Source organism: Labeo rohita, chromosome 2 (assembly GCF_022985175.1).
Source record: "Labeo rohita strain BAU-BD-2019 chromosome 2, IGBB_LRoh.1.0, whole genome shotgun sequence".
Classification (NCBI taxonomy): Eukaryota; Metazoa; Chordata; class Actinopteri; order Cypriniformes; family Cyprinidae; genus Labeo; species Labeo rohita.
The window spans coordinates 5,157,125-5,180,974 of NC_066870.1; the positions used below are offsets into that span (position 1 = coordinate 5,157,125).

General features: G+C 36.6%; 1 protein-coding gene across 4 annotated transcripts in view; it reads left to right on the plus strand.

The window, feature by feature from the left end:
* The first annotated feature begins 259 nt into the window (after positions 1–259).
* The window catches only part of prkag2b (protein kinase, AMP-activated, gamma 2 non-catalytic subunit b), a 47,308-nt gene continuing 23,717 nt past the window's right edge, over positions 260–23,850 (plus strand). Inside the window, exons 1-3 of one of the 4 annotated variants that reach the window (XR_007829954.1) lie at positions 260–578; positions 8,115–8,186; positions 15,172–15,418. Coding sequence is in view for 2 of the 4 variants with exons in the window: in XM_051138310.1 (XP_050994267.1) it covers positions 492–578; positions 8,115–8,186; positions 15,172–15,418 (406 nt within the window). In the remaining 2 variants the exon portion in view is untranslated. Of the gene's footprint in view, positions 579–1,031; positions 1,283–8,114; positions 8,187–15,171; positions 15,419–23,850 lie in introns of those variants that run through there. The other 3 variants (XM_051138310.1, XM_051138320.1, XM_051138333.1) reach the window with 3 other exon arrangements.

Here is a 23,850-nt window from a genome sequence, read left to right on the forward strand (position 1 = left end):
GTATATGTCTTTGTAAACAAAATTTACCATTTTGTCATTACTTTGCTTGCAGCTATAATAAATAGAAAGTGATACTGCGAGTGGAAGTCAGTCGGGTGACACCAGCTTCACGCTTACGCAGATGTTGCAGAAGTTAAACTTCCGAGACAGGTAAGTAAATAAAACTCACTTCTTAGCAAGACTATTCTGCTGCAACTTTACAGCCCTTCACTATGCAGGAGAGGAGGGTGTGCGCAGTCTCCGGACGAACCGCCTGCTCAGTGCGGGAATCGAACCCATGACAGCAGTGGAGTTGAATGCGGATGTCCTCCACAGCGCAGTGACACTGATAAGGAACTGGAGTCTCGGGATGTGCTCGTTTTAAGTCCGACGAGCTGCTGCAAAATTCACGTTACGGACGACGATTTCATCGCTAAACAGGCGTGAATAATTTCGTCAGTGGAGATCGTCTTCTTCCTAAATATTAACAGAAGAATTCTGACTGGAGGAAAATGGGAAGTACAGTGATGGACTCCAAGAAAAAGGATAGTGCAAAGAAATCCTCAAAGAAAAAGCGAGCTCTGCGCCTAAACATGCCAGTGAGTTTAGTTTCGCTGTTTATATTTTACAACTTTACTGCTTCAAGTGTTGTCAATTCCGCGTGAGTGTTGCTGCGTGGGCGTGTGGAACGCGTTTGATACGTTTGCTGTCTTTAAAGTACAGCGCGTCTACTCGTTGTCTCCAGTAAGTTACATTCCAAACGTTCTGATACATTTTTGGAATGTTAGCTATTGCATTTTTAGAACCTCTTAATGTTACATTGTTGCATAAGAAGTCACTGCAACTTATTAAGCTAAAATTAATTCAGACGTTTTGAGTCGCGTTGTATTTTTTTCTTACTACGGTCATGCTAAGTATAAAAGTATCATGTTTCGTATGAAATCAGTTCTGCTTGAGCTGTCAAAACAGGAGTTGCAAACCCTCCCCCGCCCCGACGTGAACGCGTGTAGCAAACATGAACGCGTGTGTAAGCTTTGGTTGAACAGGCCTGCGATTGCTTGCGTACGACAACCAAAACAGAAAGTACGCGGTAGTTTTTGCAAGAATTGCACGAAAAGTACGCTTAAATTGTAAATGTTTTGGCACGCCATGCTATTTGCTTGAGCCAGGCTGTTTAGAAATCTGAAAGAGGAAGTGAGGGAAACAGCTGTAAGAGAGCGCGTTCTGCTCAGCCGTGACTCATCATAGCGTTACATGCAGAAATGCAAACTCCCTCTGCCTGTATAATTAACATCAAGGCCAGGTCTGTATATTATTCCTTTATGGAATGCCATTCAAGGGCATCTACTCAAAACAAAGATAAGTTAAAGTTAAGACTCTGATATTCTGTCTTTCTTGGAGATAATAAGTAAGCCATCCTGCATTCTTTAGCCAAGTTTTTATCTCCTAGCATGCACTGTATACTCCTCTCAGGTTTTCAAAGGGATGAAACATAATTTCCTGCTCATGGCTTGCAATAATATTTTTCAGACACCCTGCTGCTGTACAGTTAGATCATAAAATTAATATTCCATCATTATTTACTCCCCCTCATGAGCCAAACACATTAATGTTGTTAGGTTATTTTTTCAGTGGAACAGAACAAAAAAACAGATTTTTTTTTAAAGGGGTCTTTGAACAGCTCTTTTCCATGACGCATCCCATAATCGTCGGCGTTTTGAGACCAGTGACGTTATTAAATGCAAAACTAAAATGCAGAGATTCGATGGAGAGAATACTGTTTGTGAATGATCTCACTTTCTTTCTGTTGCTCACACAAAGCTAACATGCAACCCTGGTCCACAAAACCAGCCATAAGGGTCGTTTTTTTTTAAACTGAAATTTATAAATCATCTGAAAGCTTTCTATTGATGTATGGTTTGTTAGGATAGGGCAACATGTGGCAGAGATACAACTATTTGAAAATCTGGAATCTGAGGGTGGAAAAAAATTAAAATACTGAGAAAATTTGTCCAAATGAAGTTCTTAGGAATGCATATTACTAATCAAAAATTACGTTTTGATATATTTACAGTAGGAAGTTTACAAAATATCTTCATGGAACATGATCTTTAATTACTACCTAGTAATTTTTGGCATAAAAGAAAAAATGATCATTTTGACCCATACAATGTATTGTTGGCTATTGCTAGAAAAAGAACCATGCTACTTACGACTGGTTTTGTGGTCCAGAGTCATAGAATATGGCACAGAAGTTCTATGGAATATTTTTATGGACATTTTTTTTTTACATTTTATATACAAAATCACAGTAAACCATAACTGATGAAAAAGACCTGTGTAAAAAAAACTCTATTTATAGTCAAGAAAAAATGTGGGACGTACATCTGAGTTTAACAGATTATCGCTGGGGGATATAATGTAGGATGGGGATTTGGTTCTGTGCATTGATTTTTAAGTGGATGTTTAGATGTGGTCATTGCTCATCAGGCAGAAGCCCAGTTATGACATGTTGATTCAAATTACAAGGTGAAAAACTAAAATAACATGAAACATGCATGCATGAATTGTGAATAAGATCTATAACATGCATTTGGAAAATACAAAGGGAGAATTTCCATTTCATGCTGACTTTAAAACTTATCTTTTTGCATTTCACAGAATAATAGCACAAAAGTTTAGTACAACATGAGTGTGAGTAAATACTGAGGTGATTTGTGAATTTAATTGTTTCTTTAAAACAGGGGTGTGCAAACCTGTTCCTGGAGGGCCAGTGTCCTGCAGAGTTTCGCTTCAGTCCTAATTAAAAACACCTGAATGAGCTAATTAAGATCTTCAGGATTACTTATGGGGGTGTTTACACAACACCATTTTCAGCTAAATACGGACAGCTTTTTATGCATTTTGGCTGTTAATTTACACAGCAACTGTGGTTTCGGGGCCTGAAAATGCAAGCTTTTGAAAACAATACCTTTATCATTACTGTGTAAATTACAAAAATGTGAGTGTGTGAAAACAGTGTAGTCATGCACATGCGTATTACGTGTTAAGTTTACAGAGTGTTTTCACAACACATCATCAGTCGGCCATATTGGCAGCACTGAACGTAACAACTGATTATTGCTACTGAAAATGGTCAATTATTGTCATGTTTTGGGCTGTACTAATCAGTCAGATTAGAATCTTAACAACGTTAAGATTCCAACGTTAAGATTCTTAATCAGTCAGAATCTTAACAACGTTAATGTTTGTGTTTATCATTTCTGATCAGGTAGGTGAAATATTAGGCTAATATCTTAATTAATACTGCTCGTACGTATCTTTACCCCCATTAGCTTTAGTTTGTAAAGTATTGTGCTTACTTTCCTGCTTACTAAGTCCTTCTCTATATGATGTAGCAGCACACGTTTTTTCATGGTTTAGACACCATAAATTAGCAGAACAACATATTCAGTAGTACATTAACCATAAAATCCATACTGTTGTTTGTTTACATCCGAGTATCATCGAAATGACCACGCATCCAGGTGACTGACCTAATTGCAAACCCTCAATAGGTATTTGCACAGGCACATAGTGTTTGTTTACAAAGTGACATCGCCAGCTACTGGCCTGGAAAAACTTAAAATAAAAACTTTAATGTTTTTAGTACATAGTCTTCAGGCAAGTATGGAGCTGGTTGGAGTTAAAATCTGCATGATTAGACACCCCTGATTTTAAATGTCTTACTCTGTAAACATGTTTTTCCTGTTAGGGCCAGTAAACATCATGTTTATGGATCAGTAAAGAACATCCTATTGAAATTAAGTGCGCAATAAACAGTTGTCCAGGCTTACTCTGTAAGATTTAAGATATATCCGAATATGTTACTTATTTGACTTCCTCCCAACGATTTTATGAGATTGTTTAAAGGATCATCTCTCTTGCCTATCCTCTGCCTCATCCTGAACCATTGCTATCTGCTTGTGGCCATAAACTTAATCTGAATCATAAACATAACCACTTGCAAACATAACATATGACCTGTGCATCAAACCATTCTGCAAAAAGCTTTGAAAAATCATTTCTTTTCTCCTTCCACTGCTGCAGAATGACTAAAGTCCTCTGTTTCTCATTAGTAAACCCCCATTATGATTGACTACACTTTTTCTCTTGTAAATAAGTAAATAACATACCATGCAGGCCTTAAAAGTTTGTTTGTCATCCACAGAGCAAAGGTCTTCTTCACGCTTTTCAAAGATATAAGAGATATGAGTTAACCTAATTTAACAGTAACATAAAAACAACGAGCTGCCTTTATCTTACATTTTTGTTTACAGTTCCCATTTAGCAAAAATAGTTCAAACTCACTTTTTCTATACTGATAACTATTTTTTTTTTTTTCTTAAATTATCTTCCAATAGTGGATCATATTTATTAAGTAAAGTTGCTGTGGGCAAGACAAACTAATAATGTAGTTCTATTACTGGGTTAGAATCTCTTGAATCTTGTGGCTTCCTGCCCATTTAAGATACAGAAGGAATAAAACAAATCATACTGAACAGTAACTGTCTGTTAGGTTCTGATGTTTCATCATATTTTCCTATATGAGGCTCTATCTTCTGACAAACCAGAATTTCCTACATTTAATTAATCATTTAATAACCACTGTATTTCCAGTTTTTTATCTGCCTCCATATTCATAACATCTCTGTCCATATGAGAGGTGTGTCCTGGCTCCGCTCATAAAGGACTCTCTGTTCTTACGCTACAGTTTGGAAGGGAGTTATAGCCTAAGTGAAGAAATCTAAAGTCTTGGCCTCAATACCAAACCATAAAATTCCTGGCACCACAATAAATATGTATAACTGTGCTCATCGATGAGTTTCTGTGAGTAGGACTCTTCAGACCGGTTCTAGAATGCAATATTTTGGTATTGTGGAGTGTTTTGACTATGATGACTACAATGGTGTATAGCGTAAGGTAGCTTGGTTCTGGTCATCATCTGTGAAGATGAAATTCCTGCCTGTCAGCGAGTGCTATGTTTATTTGTGGTACTTGTTAAAACAGCTTGTTGAGGAGAGGAGTAGCTAGCAATAACACTAGCAACAACCTTTGCATCGTGGCAAAAGACAGATCGGTAGAGCAGTTTATTATTTGCTTTGACAGTGTTCTGCTATTCTAGTGGTTCATTATGTACGTATAACACACATCTTTTCATAGATGGCATCACTTACATCTTGAGGGTTTTGGTAAAGGAAGTTGTTTATCATTTCATCTTTCTTACAAGGCATAATTTTCAGAAAGTGAAACTTAGGCACTGTAACAAACTAAAGTTACAACCCTTCAGTATGCATTAAAGATATAGTTCACCTTGATTTAAAAATTTGCTGTTAATTTACTCACCTTCAGGACTTCAAAGATCTAAGTGTAGGTGACTTTTATCTTCAGTAGAACAGTAAGGAAGCTTTTTAGCTGAAACTGTGATCCTTGGTGATTCAAAAAATGCAAGTCAATGGCTACCTGCATTTTAAGAGTCAAAACAAGCATATACAGGCAAGACGAAATGAATATCTGTGGCCCCTTACAATACATTGAGATCTTATGAGATGAAATAATCAATCTGAGCAAGAAACTGAAAGTTATTTACAACATTATTACCTGTAATCCATAGCCCCAGGCAAAGGTCCTGGGTGATGTCTGGTTCATGAATGAATCGTTCTTTTGAACCGGTTCTTTTGGTTCAAATCGGACTGAACTGTCTGAAACTGTCTTGAGTTTGCAGCTCAAGCAGCACAGATCTACAAGTTACTCAATAAAAACGTAATTTTTAGATGCCTGATAGTCACTCTGAACTGAAATGAGCCAAAATACCAGCTTATATGTGACCCTGGAACACAAAACCAATCATAAGGGTCATTTTAAAAGCTGAACAAATCACTTGTTAGTATAGGACAATATTAGGCAGAGATACAACTATTTGAAAATCTGGAATCTGAGGGTGCAAAAAAATTAAAATATTGAGAAAATGACCTTTAAAGTTGTCCAAATTAAGTTCTTAGCAATGCATATTACATTTTGAGATATTAACGGTAGGAAATTTACAAAATATCTTCACGGCACATGATCTTTACTTAATATCAAATAAGAAAAATCGATCATTTTGACCCATGCAATGTATTGTTGGCTATTGCTACAAATATACTTGTGCTATATGATTGGTTTTGTGGTCCAGGGTCACATCTGATCCTATGATGCTGTTTTTTGCTGACTCATTCAGTGCTCCAGTTCCTCCAACAGTCACTGAACTGAGGAAACAGATCCGACGAGCCGCTTATATGTGCGTGCATGAACCAAGCATTTGCATAAAAGGTTGAAATGAAAGTTTTTATGGTTTCTCATTGGTTATGTAAAACAATGAGCTGATGAAGACAGGTTTATTTACTGTATATGCTTTAGACATGCAAAACATCTGCATTTCACATAATTATTGGGTGTTGTAATTTAATTGCACATGTTATGTCATTGCATAATTACGTAAACAAACTGGTGAAATGACTATTTGCAAACTGTCTGAAAGAAGCAGCTCACCGAAAGAATGGGACTTCCCCATTTGCCTGAGACTGCAGGTAGTAATGTTGTGAATAATGTTCAGTTGCACAGACCGATTTTTTTTGCTTTATAAGACCTCAATATATTGTCAGGAGCCGTTAGTATTAATGTTATGTTACCTGATATGCTTTTTTGACTCTCAAAGTGACGGTAGCTGATGACTTGCATTTTATGCATCACCGAAGACCAAAGTTTCGGCTGTTTTCACTCATTCTACTTAGGAATAGAAATTACCTATCTTGGATGGCCTAAAGTGAGTGAATTAACATCAAATTTTAATTTTTAGTAAACTATCGCTTTAAATGTTTTGGTCTGATCCTTAATAGTCCGGTACATCAGCTATGTTAAACTAGTTGGACAGGAGTAGCATGTATTGTAAACTAATAAAGAATCGAAAACCTTGAATAGTTAAGGTGCTTTTGCTCAACGTAGCTTGGCTAACGCGTGCCACTTGGCAAGCTAGTTGGAGAACCTGAGCTAAACAAAGGCTGTAGTTTGAAAACAAATTCACTGCTCAAACTTAGTGCATATCAGTTTTCTCAGTTGTCCAAATTACCTTTCTTTTCCCAAAATGAATTTGAATGCAGGGTTATAAATCTAACGTAAGCATATATCTTTGTGCACTGGGCCATTCTTTGTATGAAAGTGAAATGTGTTTGAGCTACTCTTTGTTCAGAGAAATCTACTGTTTTAAACAAGTTAAATGACTGTTGAACAGTTGCCTAAAACATGTCTAAACTTTGACATCGCCCCCCACTGTGATGTTTTTTCAGGCCCAACAAAAAGACATTAGTCGACAAAACCAACCAGTGTTTGATCCTGTTCCCAGTCTGCCTCCATTGAATAAGAGATTAGAGAGTCCATTTTGTCTTTCTTTATGTGGATCAGGATTGTCTGGCAGAGTGAAATCTAACTCACACAGTCATGAATTACATCCTAAATGGCTGTTTAATCCTAATTTTGTACATAATTTAACAGCACCTGCTTAAAGAATAATAAGGTTAACGATTGGTGAATCAGTTTGCTCAGCATTGTTGATTCTGTCTTCATTCATTCACTATGGCCTAAAACTCTATACTATTTTATCTAAATATAGTTAAAAATAAAACTATATCAAGAGTTATGAATGCTACAAGTGAATTTATGCATCAAAACATCATATACACTATGAAAAAATGATACTTATTTTAGGATTTGCTATTGATCATATTTAAAAGTGTTATTTAATCATTAGCATTTTTTAATATTAACTTTAAATGAGCCTTCAAATGTTCAAATAGGAAAAATAAGCATGCACAATTACATTTACAATATCATCCAATAGCGGTAATAAATAAAAAAATAGTAAAATCGGCTGATAACGTATGTTAACAATAAATCTCATTCATCCCTAATTCACAGTAAACTTCTGAGAAGTATATGATGAATTTGGCTAAAGTTGTTTCTTCTTCATGTTATTAATGTTTTGATTCATATAGTTTTTTTTTTTTTTTTATCATTAACTCTTTTTTTTAATCATTAACTGTTGTTTTGTCTATTAACAGGATTTGAGCACGTTCACATCCTCTCTTATGGACGGAGAGACTGACAGAGCAGATAAAGATGATATGCGCAAGGTAAAATACACAAAATTGCTATCTTCTACCAATTACTTTCAGAATTTTGTGCACATTTAGACTGATTTATATTGAGTTTTGGTCCATATTACATTTCAATATATGAAATATATTGTCATATGAAGTAAAAGCATAAATGAAACCTATTTCAGTGAGAGAGCCCATACAAATATGTATATTTATGTATGTGTACTACATTCTGGACATACAGTGCACAGCATAAATGAGTACACCCCCTCTAAAACTTAACAAATTGAGCAATTACTCTTTACTTGCAAGACATGATAGGGTTCTTTGGAGATATAATGTTCCAACAAGCCTGCTTGATCAATTACCAAAGAAGAATGTCAAAATTATTCAGCAAAATAAGATTTTCTTATCAAAGTGATAAAATGTTGTATTGCAAAAATGAGTACACCCTCCTGAAAGTTACTAAATAAAACATGAAAAAGAAAACAAAAGTGTAGGTTTAAGGCTATTTTTGATTAACAGGTAAGTATACTGAACCAAAACTTTTAAAGACAAGTAATTTCCTTACAATTAAAGGCATTTTATAGCCTACGGAACCATACACAGTCTTAATGCTGTCAACAACGAAACAATGACTTATTTCTTAGCATAAAAGAGGACAATGGTACAAGAGAAATAACAAATTATTGGTCAAAATTATAGCTTTTTTTAAGCCAAAAATCACTAGGATATTAAGTAAAGACCATGTTCCATGAAAATATTTTGTAAATGTTCTTTTGTAAATATATCAAAACTTAATTTTTGGTTAGTATTATGCATTCTAGGGGTGTAACGGTAAATGTATTCATACCGAACCGTCACGGTACGTGCATCTCGGTTCGGTGCATGAGGCCTTACAACGAATACAGCCAATTCACCATCAATCCAGAAGGAGGCGCCCGCAATAATGCAACTCTGTTTGATAATCACCGGCAGAAGAACAGCGAATATCAGGAGTTGCACACTTGAAAACAAAGTCCACTAGACAGTGACCATGTGCTGATTCTGAACGTGTCTCTCGCTGACAATTAGTATAATGTTACTTTAAAGCTTCGCGCACTCAACTGTCTGCGAAATGGAGCTTTGTGCTCTTGTATCCTACCTCTCTCATTCGGCACAAATCCAAATATTCCATAATATTTCCATATTTGCAATGCATCCAAATGCTAAACTATTATTTATTATGTAAATTATAGACTATGTACTTCAGTCATGTTGTAACGGTGACACAGTGAGGCGGGTGCGCTGATGTTTGTTTCACTGTATTTTATTTTGATAAATTACCAACTGCGCTGTCAAGTTAGCAATGCTAGAAGCTTGGAACTGATATGTTTTGTGTGTGCGTGCGCCGGCGCGATTACTTCAACTTTCCTCATACCAGAAAAAAATCAACTTAAACAAAAAACAAATAGAATGTCGCTTTCTGCCATTTGAGTTTCCTTTCTCTCACAAAACTGAACTAAAACTCAAATATAGGCTACATTACGTGTCGCAGAGGTTTTTCCACTTGTCTATTAGTTAACTAAATTAAATATATTACAAGTATTTATTCCTTGTATGTATATATGTACTACAGATTTTATAGCCTATACATGACATTAATTTGATCTAATATTTAGTATTTTCACGTGTAGGTGGAAAAAACTAATTTGTACTACTGTCTGTTTAAAAAAAAAAGGAAAAGAAACCTAGCATAGTAGATTTGTTTTTTTTTCTGTTGTACCGAAATCGCATTAAACCGTGACCCTCAAACCGAGGTACGTACCACACCATGACATCTGTGTACCATTATACCGCTAATGCGTTGCTAAGAACTTCATTTGGACAACTTTAGAGGCGATTTTCTCAGTATTTAGATTTTTTTTGCACCGTCAGATATCATATTTCATATCCTAACAAACTATACATCAATGGAAAATTTATTCAGCTTTCAGATGATGTATAAATCTCTGTTTCAAAAAATTGACCCTTATGACTGGTTTTGTGGTCCAGGGTCACATATAGATATAATTAACATATGAGAACGTATGCATGTGAAAAATATATTTGGCCTTATAGGTAAGATATATGGCAATATAAAGTGTAATATATGCCATTTGTTACATTTCCATATGCAGAGCATTCCAAATCAGTCATTTCAGTTCAGGTTGCTTCCTTATAAAGCTGCTACCTACTGTATGTAGACAGTAGAGCAAGACTGGGTCACTAGGTTTTGGAACAAAGCCTTTGCATGTGCGTTTTGAAGGAATGATGTGTGGATTGTTATACTGTGGGTTGTGTTACACAGAAATAGAGCTGACTTGTTTAAACATGCACTTGAGCAATGAAGACCAGGTTTGTTAGTAAAGAAAAGAGTGGGAGTGTGCTGTCTGTGCTAGTTTTGCGGTTGACCTGGCTTAGTAACGTTGGCTGAAACGTTGCTCATGAATAAAAGGCAAGGCAAATTTTCTTTGCACATACTGTTCTTTCAGTTCCAGACTCAACAATTTTAATGCTTTCTTTGCGGCTATGATGATTTTGCAAAGAAAGGGAAAAAATGAAGCCAGGACTTAAATGGAAAGAAAATTGGTCCTGCATGTGCCAAGATTTCTAATTGAATTAAATGAAGTAGTGGATCAGAATGAAATGGTCAAGTAGTTCTGCATTATTTATTGCCATATTACATTTCTAATGGCTTTTATATTTATTTGCCTTGTTGATGTGATACATGCCTAATATTAAACATGAATGAACTGTGCCAAATATACAGTGCTTGTAAAAACGATTCACCCCCTATTTTACAACATTTAATATATATATCTCGCCCACTCAGACCTAAGCTGGAAGGTGACGTCTACCCTTCCCCTTGTAATTAAAGCCAAATAAAGCCTGTGAAGCAACAGCAGCCTAGTGAATAGGCACATTAACAAATAAACACAAAGTGTTTGCCAAAAAGTTCAAGGTCAGTGCTTTGAAATACTAACTTTTAGGGCACTGGGCTTAGAGCCGGCTTCACTCAAAACTGATTGTCCATTGTGCAATGCAGTATGCGAAAACATAGCTTGCTTTCAGGTGTGGCTTTGTGTGCTAAGGTCAGCCACACAAAACAGTTAAACTTCTCTCAAAAGTATTAATGAGACTGTCTAACTGAAAAAAAAACAGTCTAACTGAATTGTAAAAGAACTAACAATATTTGTGAATGGTTAATCATTTCATATACAGTTAATAATGATTCATTTCATTAAAACCTTTACAGGATTGTTAACCTAGGTCATTGTTTATAAGCGTCGATTTGACTTGAAGCCTTGAGGTAACTTCACAGTTGATAAGTTCCTATCTCGTCTCAATTCTTGTTGAAAATATTTCTCCATCAGCATGTCTTGTGCAATGTTTTGGCTTTGTCTTGCTTTTTCAAGTAGTATGCTGATGTAGTAACATTCTATACTGTTATCACATCGGCAGATGAAGTACTTCATTCTTGCTTCTTGTTTTTGACATTGCCAGGCTGATTCAACCCAGATAAGGCTGATGGGCCAGTAGATTCTGTGTCCATTACTTAGCTGGAGATATCATGCTGAGTGTTACAGAATCAGTTGACTGTGCTAATGTAATTTCCTGTATATAGCTCCATATTCTTGGTTACTGTTGTTCAGTCAAGCAAGCTTTATAGAACGTCCCATAGAGTGCAACAGTCGGGTGGCAGTTGTTTTCTCCATAGGGAAATTGATTTTAATGATAACTTATAAACCTTTAAAGACAGAGCTGTTGTGAACTCTTAGGATGTTAATCGATGGTATATGCTTTTGTTGAAGTCATCAGTTTGCATTTTTTAAACTTATTTTTTAAGTTATCGTGTTTAACAGTGGAATCTCTAGTGAAAAACTACATTACCCATAATGCTGTACAGAACATTCCACCAATCAGTAGTTGCAGTGAGCAAATGAGTGCTGAGCTCCGCCCACTCCCATGAGGCACCGCATTGATGTAATTGTGTCATGCTCCAAAAGCACATATTTGTATATTCATATACATATTTTGCAATAAACTTGAAATATATTGTTTCTAAATACAGTGCTGCTTGAAAGTTTGCGAACCCTGTAGAATTTTCAATATTTCTGCATAAATATGACCAAAAAATTTCATCAGATTTTCACACAATTTTTGAAGAGAACCCTATTAAACACATGAGATGAAAATGTATACTTTATTTATTTATTATGAAAAATTATCCAGCGTTAAATATTTGTGAGTTGCAAAAGTATGTGAATCTCTAGGATTAGCAGTTAATTTGAAGGTGAAATTAGATCTGTTCAGAAGTGTTTTCAGTCAATAGGATGACAATTATGTGTCAGTTTATGCCCTGTTTTATTTAAAGAACAGGATCTGTTAAAGTCTGATCATGTGTGTGAAAGTGAATCATGGCACAAACAAAGGAGATCTCTGAGGACCTCAGAAAAAGAGTTGTTGGTGCTCATCAGGCTGGAAAAGGTTACAAACCAAACTCTAAAAAGTTTAGACTTCACAAATCCACAGTCAGACAGGAAATTCTAGACCACAGTTACCCTCCCCAGAAGTGGTCAACCAACAAAGATCACTCCAAAACAAGATGTATAATTGTTTCCGAGGTTGCAAAGAACCCCAGGATAACTTCTAAGCAACTAAAGCCCTTTCTCATATTGGTTAATGTTGAAGTTTACGAGTCCATCATCAGGAGAACAATGAACAACCATGGCGTGCATGGCAGGGTTGCAAGGAGAAAGCCACAACTCTCCAAAAAATACTGCTGCCTGTTTGCAGTTTGATAAATATTATGTGGACAAGTCAGATGGTTATTGGTATCATGGTTGGGCCTGTTTTGCTGCATCTGGACCAGGACGACTTGCCATCATTAATGGAACAATACATTCTGAATTATACCAGCAAATTCTAAAAGGCGATGTCAGGACATCTGTCCATGAACTAAAATCTAAAGAGAAAGTGGGTCATGCAGCAAGACAAGGACCCCAAGTGCATAAGTCATTCTACCAAAAAATGGTTAAACAAGAACAAAGGTAATGTTTTGGAACAGCCGAGTCAAAGTCCGGACCTTAATCTAATTAAAATGTTGTGGAAGGACCTGCAGCAAGCAGTTTTTAGGAGGAAACCCACCAACATCACAGGGTTCAAGTGTTTCTGTACAAGACTGTTGTCCTGTATGAATTCAGTACAGAATTCAATCGTTGTGCAGGACTGATCAGCAGTTACAAAATACGTTACCTGCAGTTATTGCTTCAAAAAGGGCTCACAACAGATACTGAAACCAAAGATTCACATAATTTTGTACCTCGCAAATATTTAACACTGGATTATGTTTCTCAGTACTAAATGACAAAGTATATATTTTTGTCTTGTTTGTTTGATTGGATTCTCTTTGTCAACTTTAAAGACTTGTGTGAAAGTCTGATGATGTTTTGCGTTATATTTATGCAGAAATATAGGGTATATATATAATATAAGGGTTCACAAACTTTCAAGCAGCACTGTATACAATCATCACATTCAAATGAATAGTTTTATATTATCCATTTTTCATACACTTTTTTGCTTCGGATAAAAGTTTGTAATGCTGTGATTCTCCTCATAGCTGGTTGATTTGGTTTATGGCTTATAATGTGCTAACCAACCCTTTTTTATATCCCTATGGGGAAATATGAATCAAAAATATGATAGCATTTTAGTATAGGAAGTAATTCTCACTATTAACCAGTTGCTTATTAGCATGCATATTGCTAGCATTTTGGCTGTTTGTTAGTGCTTACAAAGCACCTATTCTGCATGACCATATTCTACATCCTTATTCCTACCCAATACCTAAACTTAACAACAACCTTAATAACTATTAGTAAGCAGTAATTAGGAGTCTACTGAGGCAAAAGTCATAGTTAATAGTTAGTTACTAGTGAGAACCAGACCTTAGAAGTGTCCACTCTGTTGGGCTGAATGAATGGATATTATTATTACAGTGTGACACTGCAAAAAATCTTCTATCTGACATATTTTGGGATAACAATATTCTGTGTAAAAATATCCAAACACATAACATAGCATAGACTTACATCAGAAAACAGCAAACGCTTGTCTTAAAGGGATCATTAGATGCCCATTTGTTAATATGATTCTTTAGGGTCTTAATAAAAAGTCTATAACATACTTTGGTTAAAATTTCTCAATGTTAGTGTAAAACAACACCCTTTTTACCTTGTCAAAAACAGATCTGTTCACAGCGAGCCGTTTCGGTGCAAGTCCCTTTAAATGCTAATGAGCTCTGCTCACCCCACCCCCTCTTCTGTGGGGTGACGAGCCGTTCTCTGAGAATCCACTGCATCTTCAGCAGATGTCGGGAGTAAATGACGACTGCAATGTTTATTATTACATCCAACAACAAAACACCTCAATTGCTTAGGAGGCATTCTTGTCTGCCCCTGCTCAGGCATTGAAACAATGGCGGACTGTTCACAGCTCACTCAGGGCAGGTCTAAGGTAAAAAACGCCAGTGTCAATCAACAGTTGTGGAAGGGGCCTGTGCAAAACTACTGTATATTATTCTGCCAGGATTTTTATCATTATAGTGTGGTTGTGTACACACTGCCAACACACATTTATGTTCAAACAACATGTAAAAGTGAATTTTGCATCCGATGACCCCTTTAATTTGTCAGACAGCAACGGTTGCTACGACCGAATTGGGGGATGTTTTGAGGCAGGGGTTGCTTATACTAAAATGGCTCAGAAACCAGTTCATTTTACTTTATGTAAAAGAAGTTCCTCTTTTAATCTGTGTGTGGTCACAGTTTAAATTTGGCAAGAGAAAATCATATTACATCAGCAAAAATGTAAATAGACGGGATCTACATGGAACGTTCCTTCTATACTGTAACTTTAACAACTCTAAAAGTTTATTTTATAAATATCTTTTATATATTTACACATAATATATAATATACTTTTTTTCCCTCAGGGTGAGAGAAGTGACTCGGCTAGCCCATGTTTGAAGCCGCCTGCCAGCCAACCCTGTGCCCCAGCTTCTGCCCCCGTATGTCCCAGGACCAGTCCAGGCACTCCTAAAACCATCTTCCAACGTCCACTATCATCTCACCAGGACTCACCTCCCAAATCTCCCCGCCGTCTCAGTTTCAGTGGTATCTTCCGCTCCTCGTCCAGCTCAGCCCCTGCCAGCATCAAGCTCTTCTCCAAATCTAGAAAAGGTGAGACACAAGTCTGTTCATTTTATATTTTTAGTTGATTTCAACCCATGTTCTTTAGGCTTGGTGATTAATTAAATGGCCCTGTTTTTAGGTTATTTTGTTACATAGCTAATGAAATTAGCTGTTACTGAGCCAAATTATATTATATTAAATTATTATATTATATATATTGACCAATCAACATCTAGGACCTTAAATATCAATTTTATTAAAAATAAATTATCATACATATTTTTTCACATTATGGCCTGTTTATGAAGATTTGAAGTATTATATGAAGTATTTTTTGTCCCAGTTTCATGCTGTAGATTAAAATGAACACAAAAAACAATAGCTGCATGGTAAAAGTTTTCTCTGTGTGCTGATTGCAGATCTGGTTTGCATCTTCTCTTTTGTTGTAATGGTTTTGGGGAAGCTGATCACTGTAGCACAGAATTTGACTTCCTGTTGACTTGCTTTCAAAACATCAGAACAGGAAGTGGTAAGATCATGATTTGGGTTTTTAGCCTTTGATTTTCTAATGACTAAAACCATGAGAGCGCATGCTGCTAGACTAAATTGTGCAGATCTAATGTGCCCATTAAGCAGTTTCTAAGATAATGGGGCACAGACATGAGCCCACATCAGTGTTTCTCTAGTCAGAGTCAAGTGGTGGCCTGGAATTGACTTGTATGAGGGCTTGTTACAGGATTTACAGGTCAATTTTAGATCCACAGCCCATTTGCTGACTTATACAATTCCCTAATTTATCATCAAATAAATTTCTTTTAGCTTGTTGCTTTGATTACACTTAATGTCAGTAGAGAATCAAATATTGATGTACCATACCATATCATGCTAATATAGATTTTGGGATATTTTATTGTGTTTCTGTTTTGTAAAACTGAGAAATATGCAGGAGAGCTAGCTGTAATGTAAATACAGCATCCTAAAAAGTTTTGAAATGTTGCTTCTAACATCACTGCATCTATTATCATTCTTTGAAAGCTTATTGCCTAGTTGTATTCTTAATGCCAGGGTTCCTACGGGGTTTAGAAAAGTATGGAATTTGATTTAAGTATTTTCCAGTTCTGGAAAACGTGGCTACGGACTGAAGTGCCTCGATGACGTGTTGGTGTCTCATAATTATTCCTGAGGCTGCGTGTTCTTATCCTATGAGAAGACGCTTCGGCTAATTATTCACGACAGCGTGTGTTGATTTGCTATGACAGACGCTTCAGACTGTGAGATCGCATATATGCATTTGGCGTGAGACACACGCTTTCAGACTCTGTTTCACACTCTCACTCTGTCCATGTAAATCTCACGCCAAATTGGCAACCCTGCTTGCGATTTTAAACAAAGTTTCAGCTTTCAAATGTTGTAAAGTTTTAATACTAAATTCAAACGATAAATTACCGCACGTAATGTGGCGTAAATCGTAAAATGTAGTGCTTCTGTTAATGCCAGAGCCACTGAAAACAGAGCTGCGACAAGCTTTGATCTCGCCGGCGTCGCCGCCACGCGGTCACGTGATTCACGAAGCTCTCAAAACAAACCAGTCGACAGTACATTTGAATGTGTTTAAGTAGGATAGAGACGACAGCTTCACCATACAGGTATTTGCAGCAATTTTTGGTAAACATTACAGCATATTACGCACTGATTTTTACATCGATGACATTTACAGTGTAATTTTATTCTGGAGAGTGATGGAGAGGCAACCCTTACAAAAAACAATATGGTTTTAATAAAACCAAAAAAACATGTTTACTATAGTTAAACCATGGTAACCACAAATTAACTATGGTCTTGTTACACTAACCATAGTTTAACCATTTGTATGGTCATACAAATGGTAATCAATGCACCAAAAACATGGTTACTACACTTTTACTATAATAAAACCATGGTTAATTTTCGTAAGGGTTAATATGGTTTTCTTGTATTTAACCCTCAGATATTTCTTTCTTATAATTTGATCATACAGTTTAACTATTTTTCAGTTAAATAAATGTTCTATAATTTAGTTAAATAATATTAATTTAATATTTTAAGGAGATCATTTAGTACTAAATACTATTTGTCCAATAATTATGGTCCATTAATAGCTATATGTTACTTATATTAAAATTAGTGTAGTATATAACGTTAAATAGAGGGTTTTAAATTCCAATGCAAAGAGGCAAATTAGTCATTTTGTGGTCGGAAAAAATAATATTTTTTATTTGTAATGCCATGGTTTACCCCAGAGGTACCTGTATGGCTCTTTACTAAATATACATGTATCTAGAATATTGCAGGTCATACCTGCTTACTTATTTTTATTAATTCTTCATATGAATAAATATTTAGAAATAAATAAACACTATATTTAAAAAAATGGGAAATTTAAAAAGTTAATAACATCCATTTTTAATGATACTTGTATAAGTACACACAATGAATGTTTAAAATGGTGCTAAAAAAGGCATTCAGCTGCAGGTTTATCCCCTTATATGTACAGTATATTCATATAGATAGACATGGAATTGAGAAGACCCCCAAGGTTTTTCTGCTGTCACAGAGGATGTATTAAATTGGACATTAGGCCTTGATATTAGAGGTACTAGCATAAGAAAACCCAAATTTTGAGCAAGTAGATCTCTTTTAATTCATGTGCATCCATGCTCTTATTTTATTCATACTAAGATGGCAGTGATGCACAAAGGAAATTGGTAATATAAAACTAGAAATTGTAATGCGCAAGCATGCAAACAATTCCCAAGTGCATGTGAATAGTTGCTCGAGGGCAGAAAAAAGTTTCTTGTGTGCATGTAAAAGTCTGTTTTTATTAGTAGTAGTAGTTGTAGTATTCATTTATTTATTTTAGGGGCTATGCATGTTGTCACTTTAAGAAAATCAAAGCAAGGTTGTCAGTGACAGGAGTAAGTTTTTCGCACAGCTTTAAAGGTTTACCTATACCCAAAAATGAAAATCCTGTCATTATTTACTCACCCTCATCTCTTCCCAAACTTGTATGACTTTCTTTCTTTTGTGGAACATAAAAGAAGACATCTCGAAAGATATTTTGTCCATACATTGGAAATTAATGGTGTCCAGTGTTGTTGGGACCCCAGCACTCTTCAAAATATCGTTTGTGTTCAGGCGGAAAAAGTCAGTCATACAGGTTTGGGCCGACATGAAAGTGAGTAAATAATGGCAGGATTTACTATCACTACCACTTTAAGAGTCATACCCTTTTTGACATTTATAATTTCTGGCAAATTGATGTAACTTAATTACATTTGTTATTCACCAAACACTTTTATCCAAAGCGACTTTAAAATGAGAAATTAGTTTGTCCTAAGGAGACATGAGTCATTTTGTTCTTGTACTTTTTTGTGTACTCATTTCATACTTGCACAGAAAATTGCAGGTTCAGTATATCAAGAATCAGCAAATGAAAAGCAGGGCAGTAAAACACAGCACCTTCACAGTCTGGTTTCAGTTTGATTCCAGAGATTGTGTCCATTTGGCTGATTAACAGAAGTGCTCAGTTTTGCTTCCAAAATCAGTCAGTTCCAAAATCTGCTGACAATCAATGAATACTGCATGTTTCTTTAATCTTTTGATCATGTCATTGTGTCTGTTACTCAAACTGGTTGCCCACAATATCTATGAATAAAGTGCCCTACTAAATCACTCATAGTAGATTGGTTTTAGGGCATATATTATATGGTGTGGTTTATGCCGTTGTTCATGTACTGCAGCATTCCCTTCTCTACATTTGAAACATGAGCTGGTTATTCTTTTATTTGATTACATAGCCATCTATTCCTGAGCCAAAGACTGACTAATCTCCCTCCCTGTTTTGAATGGTTTTTGTTTGAGAATCCTCCACAGCTCTAATAATGAAAAATGAAAGAAAAATGACTGGACTGCTTTTTTAATGATAGGTTTGTCTTTCAGTAGCAGGATTTAAAAGCTTTGATATTACTTCACAATGTCAGATCTTATTATTTTCAGTTTATTAACGATAATGCTATAAAGACATATGTAGCCAAAATGTTATCCTGTGTAACTCAGTGTATGGGTCAAATATAAGACATCCGATTTTGGTTTCCACATCAAATTAAACTTACAAAACTGAGTTTATATACTCAGAAAGCATATTAAATACTAGCATCTACTTTAATGTTTCAGATAACTTTTGTAAAAAATACAGTGTCAAAATATGGGTCAAATTATGTTCCGTCATCATTCAGATGTATTTACACTGACCAAAATTATAAACACAGCACTTTTGTTTTTGCCCCCATTTTTCATGAGCTGAACTCAAAGATCTAAGACTTTTTCTATGTACACAAAAGGTCCATTTCTCTCAAATATTGTTCACAAATCTGTCTAAATCTGTGTTAGTGAGCACTTGTCTTTTGTCGAGGTAATCCATCCAACTCACAGGTGTGGCATATCAAGATGCTGATTAGACAGCATGATTATTGCACAGGTGTGCCTTAGGCTGGCCACAATAAAAGGCCACTCTAAAGTGTGCAGTTTTACCGTATTGGGGTGGTCCAAAAACCAGTCAGTATCTGGTGTGACCACCATTTGCCTCACGCAGTGCAACACATCTCCTTCACACGGAGTTGATCAGGTTGTTGATTGTGGCCTGTGGAATGTTAGTTCACTCCTCTTCAATGGCTGCGAAGTTGTTGGATATTGGCAGGAACTGGAATACGCTGTCATATACGCCGATCCAGAGCATCCCAAACATGCTCAATGGGTGACATGTCCGGTGAGTATCCTGGCCATGCAAGAACTGGGATGTTTTCAGCTTCCAGGAAGTGTGTACAGATCCTTGCAACATGGGGCCATGCATTATCATGGCCTCAGGATCTCGTCAAGGTATCTCTATGCATTCAAAACGCCATCAATAAAATGCCCCCGTGTTCATTGTTCATAACATACGCCTCCCCATATCATGACCCCACCACCACCGTGGGCCACTCGATCCACAACGTTGACATCAGCAAACCGCTCACCCACACGACACCATACATGCTGTCTGCCCTGTACATTTGCCCCGTACAGTGAAAACCATGATTCATCCGTGAAGAGAACACCTCTGCAAAGTGCCAGACGCCATTGAATGTGAGCATTTGCCCACGTTACGATGATGAACTGCAGTCAGGTCGAGACCCTAATGAGCATGACGAGCATGCAGATGAGCTTCCCTGAGATGTTTCTGACAGTTTGTGTAAAAATTCTTTGGTCATGCAAACCGATTGTTGCAGCAGCTGTCCGGGTGGCTAGTCTCAGACGATCTTGAAGGTGAAGATGCTGGATGTGTAGGTCCTGGGCTGGTGTGGTTACTTGTGGTCTGCGGTTGTGAGGCCGGTTTGATGTACTGCCAAATTCTCTGAAATGCCTTTGGAGACAGCTTATGGTAGAAAAATTGACATTCAATTCACGGGCAACAGCTCTAGTGGACAGTCCTGCAGTCAGCATGCCAACTGCACGCTCCCTCAAAACCTGTGATATCTGTGGCATTGTGCTGTGTGATAAAACTGCACATTTTAGAGTGCCATTTTATTGTGGCCAGCCTAAGGCACACCTGTGCAATAATCATGCTGTCTAATCAGCATCTTGATATGCCACACCTGTGAGGTGGATGGATTATTTTGGCAAAGGAGAAGTGCTCACTAACAGATTTGTGAACAATGTTTGAGAGAAATAGGCCTTTTGTGTACATAGAAAAAGTCTTGGATCTTTGAGTTCAGCTCATGAAAAATGAGGGCAAAAACAAAAGTGTTGCATTTATAATTTTGGTCAGTGTATGTAAAAATGAAACAACATACTTTTTCTGACCTGTACTTGATACTTCATCATACTAAATTTTATCATATTTTAAATGCACAATGTCTTGTCCAGGCCCTGGTCATTTCTAGGCTGGACTACTGCAATGCTCTTTTCATGCACAATCAAACCTCTACAAATGATTCAGAATGCAGCAGCATGACTGGTTTTCAACAAGCCTAAAAGGGCCCATGTCACACCTCTCTTTATCTCCCTGCACTGGCTGCTGGTTGCAGCTCACATCAAGTTCAAGACACTGATGCTAGAACAGCCACAGGCTCAGCACCCGCCTACCTCCACTCACTGCTACGAATCTACACTGCCTCGAGAAGTCTGAGATCCACTAGTGAGAGACGCCTCATTGTACCGTTGCAGAAAATCACTTGGCAGAACTTTTTTTTTTCACCATTCCTGGCTGGTGGAATGATTTTCCCACCCCTGTCCGGAATGTCAACTCCCTGACAATTTTCAAGCGACTGCTGAAAACTCATCTCTCAAAAAAAACCCCCCAAAAAAAAACACCTTTGTTGTACTCTTTTCTTATTTTTCCCTTTCTAGCTTGTACTTATCTGAACAATGCCTGATATATGGTATTATGAGCACTTATGTCAGTTTGCCTCTTTAGGATGAATCGCTTGATGTATTCCCTACTTGTTGCCACACAAGTCGCTTTGGATTAAAGCATCTGTTAAATGAATGAATGTAAATGATTCTTGCTGACGAATGAATGAAACCTAGGGGTTTGGAGGATAGTAGCAAAGACTGGAATAATTACAATTAATTTGTATTTTTGGGGGCTGCACTCTGATCTTTAAATAGACTCTTTTCACAAGTTCACACTTACATATAATGAAACAGTAAAGGTTATGCGTATTTGGCGTGCTGTCCGAGGGGAGGGCTCCAAGCTCGGAATTTTGGCCCGAGCCCAGAACTATTGTTACACTGAATTACTTTTTTTCTGTAAATCATGGTAAATGTAAAATGTATGATAGCCATTAAACAGGACACATTCTAATGTGTGGGAGAAAAACAAAAACTAAAAATTACAACGTTAATTTCTTAATGAAAAGTGTTAAATACATGAAAATCTTAGGATTTTCTTAAGAAATATGGTGGTTATGGGTCTACACCCTCAAAAAAAAGAGCAGTGAGTCATTCTATCCTATTAGTATGAAGAAGTTTGTTTGTGTCGGAGAGAAGAATATTCCAGAAATCCATCCAGCGTTAGTAATGGCAGTAGGAAAACCGTGTGCCTGTTACTGTGTGCCATACTGAGCCAAAACTAATGTACCTAAAAATTCCTGGCCACGTTTTTTAGATTGTTCTACAATAAGGGGACTCTTCCGAAGTCTGTTTCCTTTGCCTTAATTTGCCAAAAGGTCACAGGAAGTGGCCTCCTTCATTGACATAAAGCTTTAAAGCCATTGCAAAAGAGAACATTTCAAAGAGCTCTTTTCATGAACTCATGTTTATGACCATTGTGCTGGCATATAAGGCTTTATAAATACATGTCTTTGTGCACTTTATTTGAATAATATGAAACCTGAGCTGCTACATGCACTGAGATAACCTACCTCATGTCATCTGTTTGACCTGCTCCACTTCTGTTCAGTCACACATATTATAACTATCATAGTGGAGAAATTAATTCAGGCCTACACTTACTTTAGAGGTGGCCCTCAAACATGTTTCAGCAATCTCCTTTACTTCCCACAAGGAGGCACTGTAGGTCAGACAAACAACTTACATCATATGTACCAGTTTGAAATATCAAAAGATTATTTATATTTCAAAGTACATTAAAAAAAAAAAAAAAAAACCTTAGCTATTTCTATAACTTTTATGTGTAAAAGAACATTGCAGCTTTGATTAAACACAGCTATGTTGTTTGTTGCAGCAAGACATACATTGAAACTATAGAAGAAATATGGTCTGTTTTGTCCACTGCATCTTCAGTTATGTTTCACTCTGAACATGTATAGAAGGTGTTATTCTCTTTGGATTGGATTGATGCAGTCTGAGGCAGTGTTGTAAACACCAGGAATCAGACACCAGAGGGACACAGAGCTCTCAGTATCAGCACTTTTATAGGTCACTGCTGTAAAGTTTCTGTATTATTGTCTGCCCTTGAAGAGAATGCAGTTCTGAACAATCGGGGGAGATGGGATTTCAAACTGCAGAAGTGACACTATAGGATTGAGATCACAAACAGAACTTTTTCAGATCGAATCCAGGCATGTTCACACCTGTTTGGTTTCTTTTGGCTCTTTATAAACTGTACATTTAATCCCTGTTTGCTTTGCATTCACGCTCTCATTTTTAACATCTACTCTAAAGATACAAAACAAAAGGCATAAGAAAAAGTTCACAGGGTGCATATCCAAAAAAACTTAAACAGCATTGTTAGCTAAATATAGTCACAAGTTCCATTGTACTCCATTGGTAACAATGGAACTTGCAACCATAGTTGCTTTTGGGAAACCATCCCCTGACTGGGCAGCTTTTATGATATATATTTTGCATCGCACCTTCTCCAAAAAGATGTGTGTTGAGTTAAAAGCACATGTTGTATGTGTGTACAATAGTGGCCAGCAATGACTTCTTTAAAGGAGAAG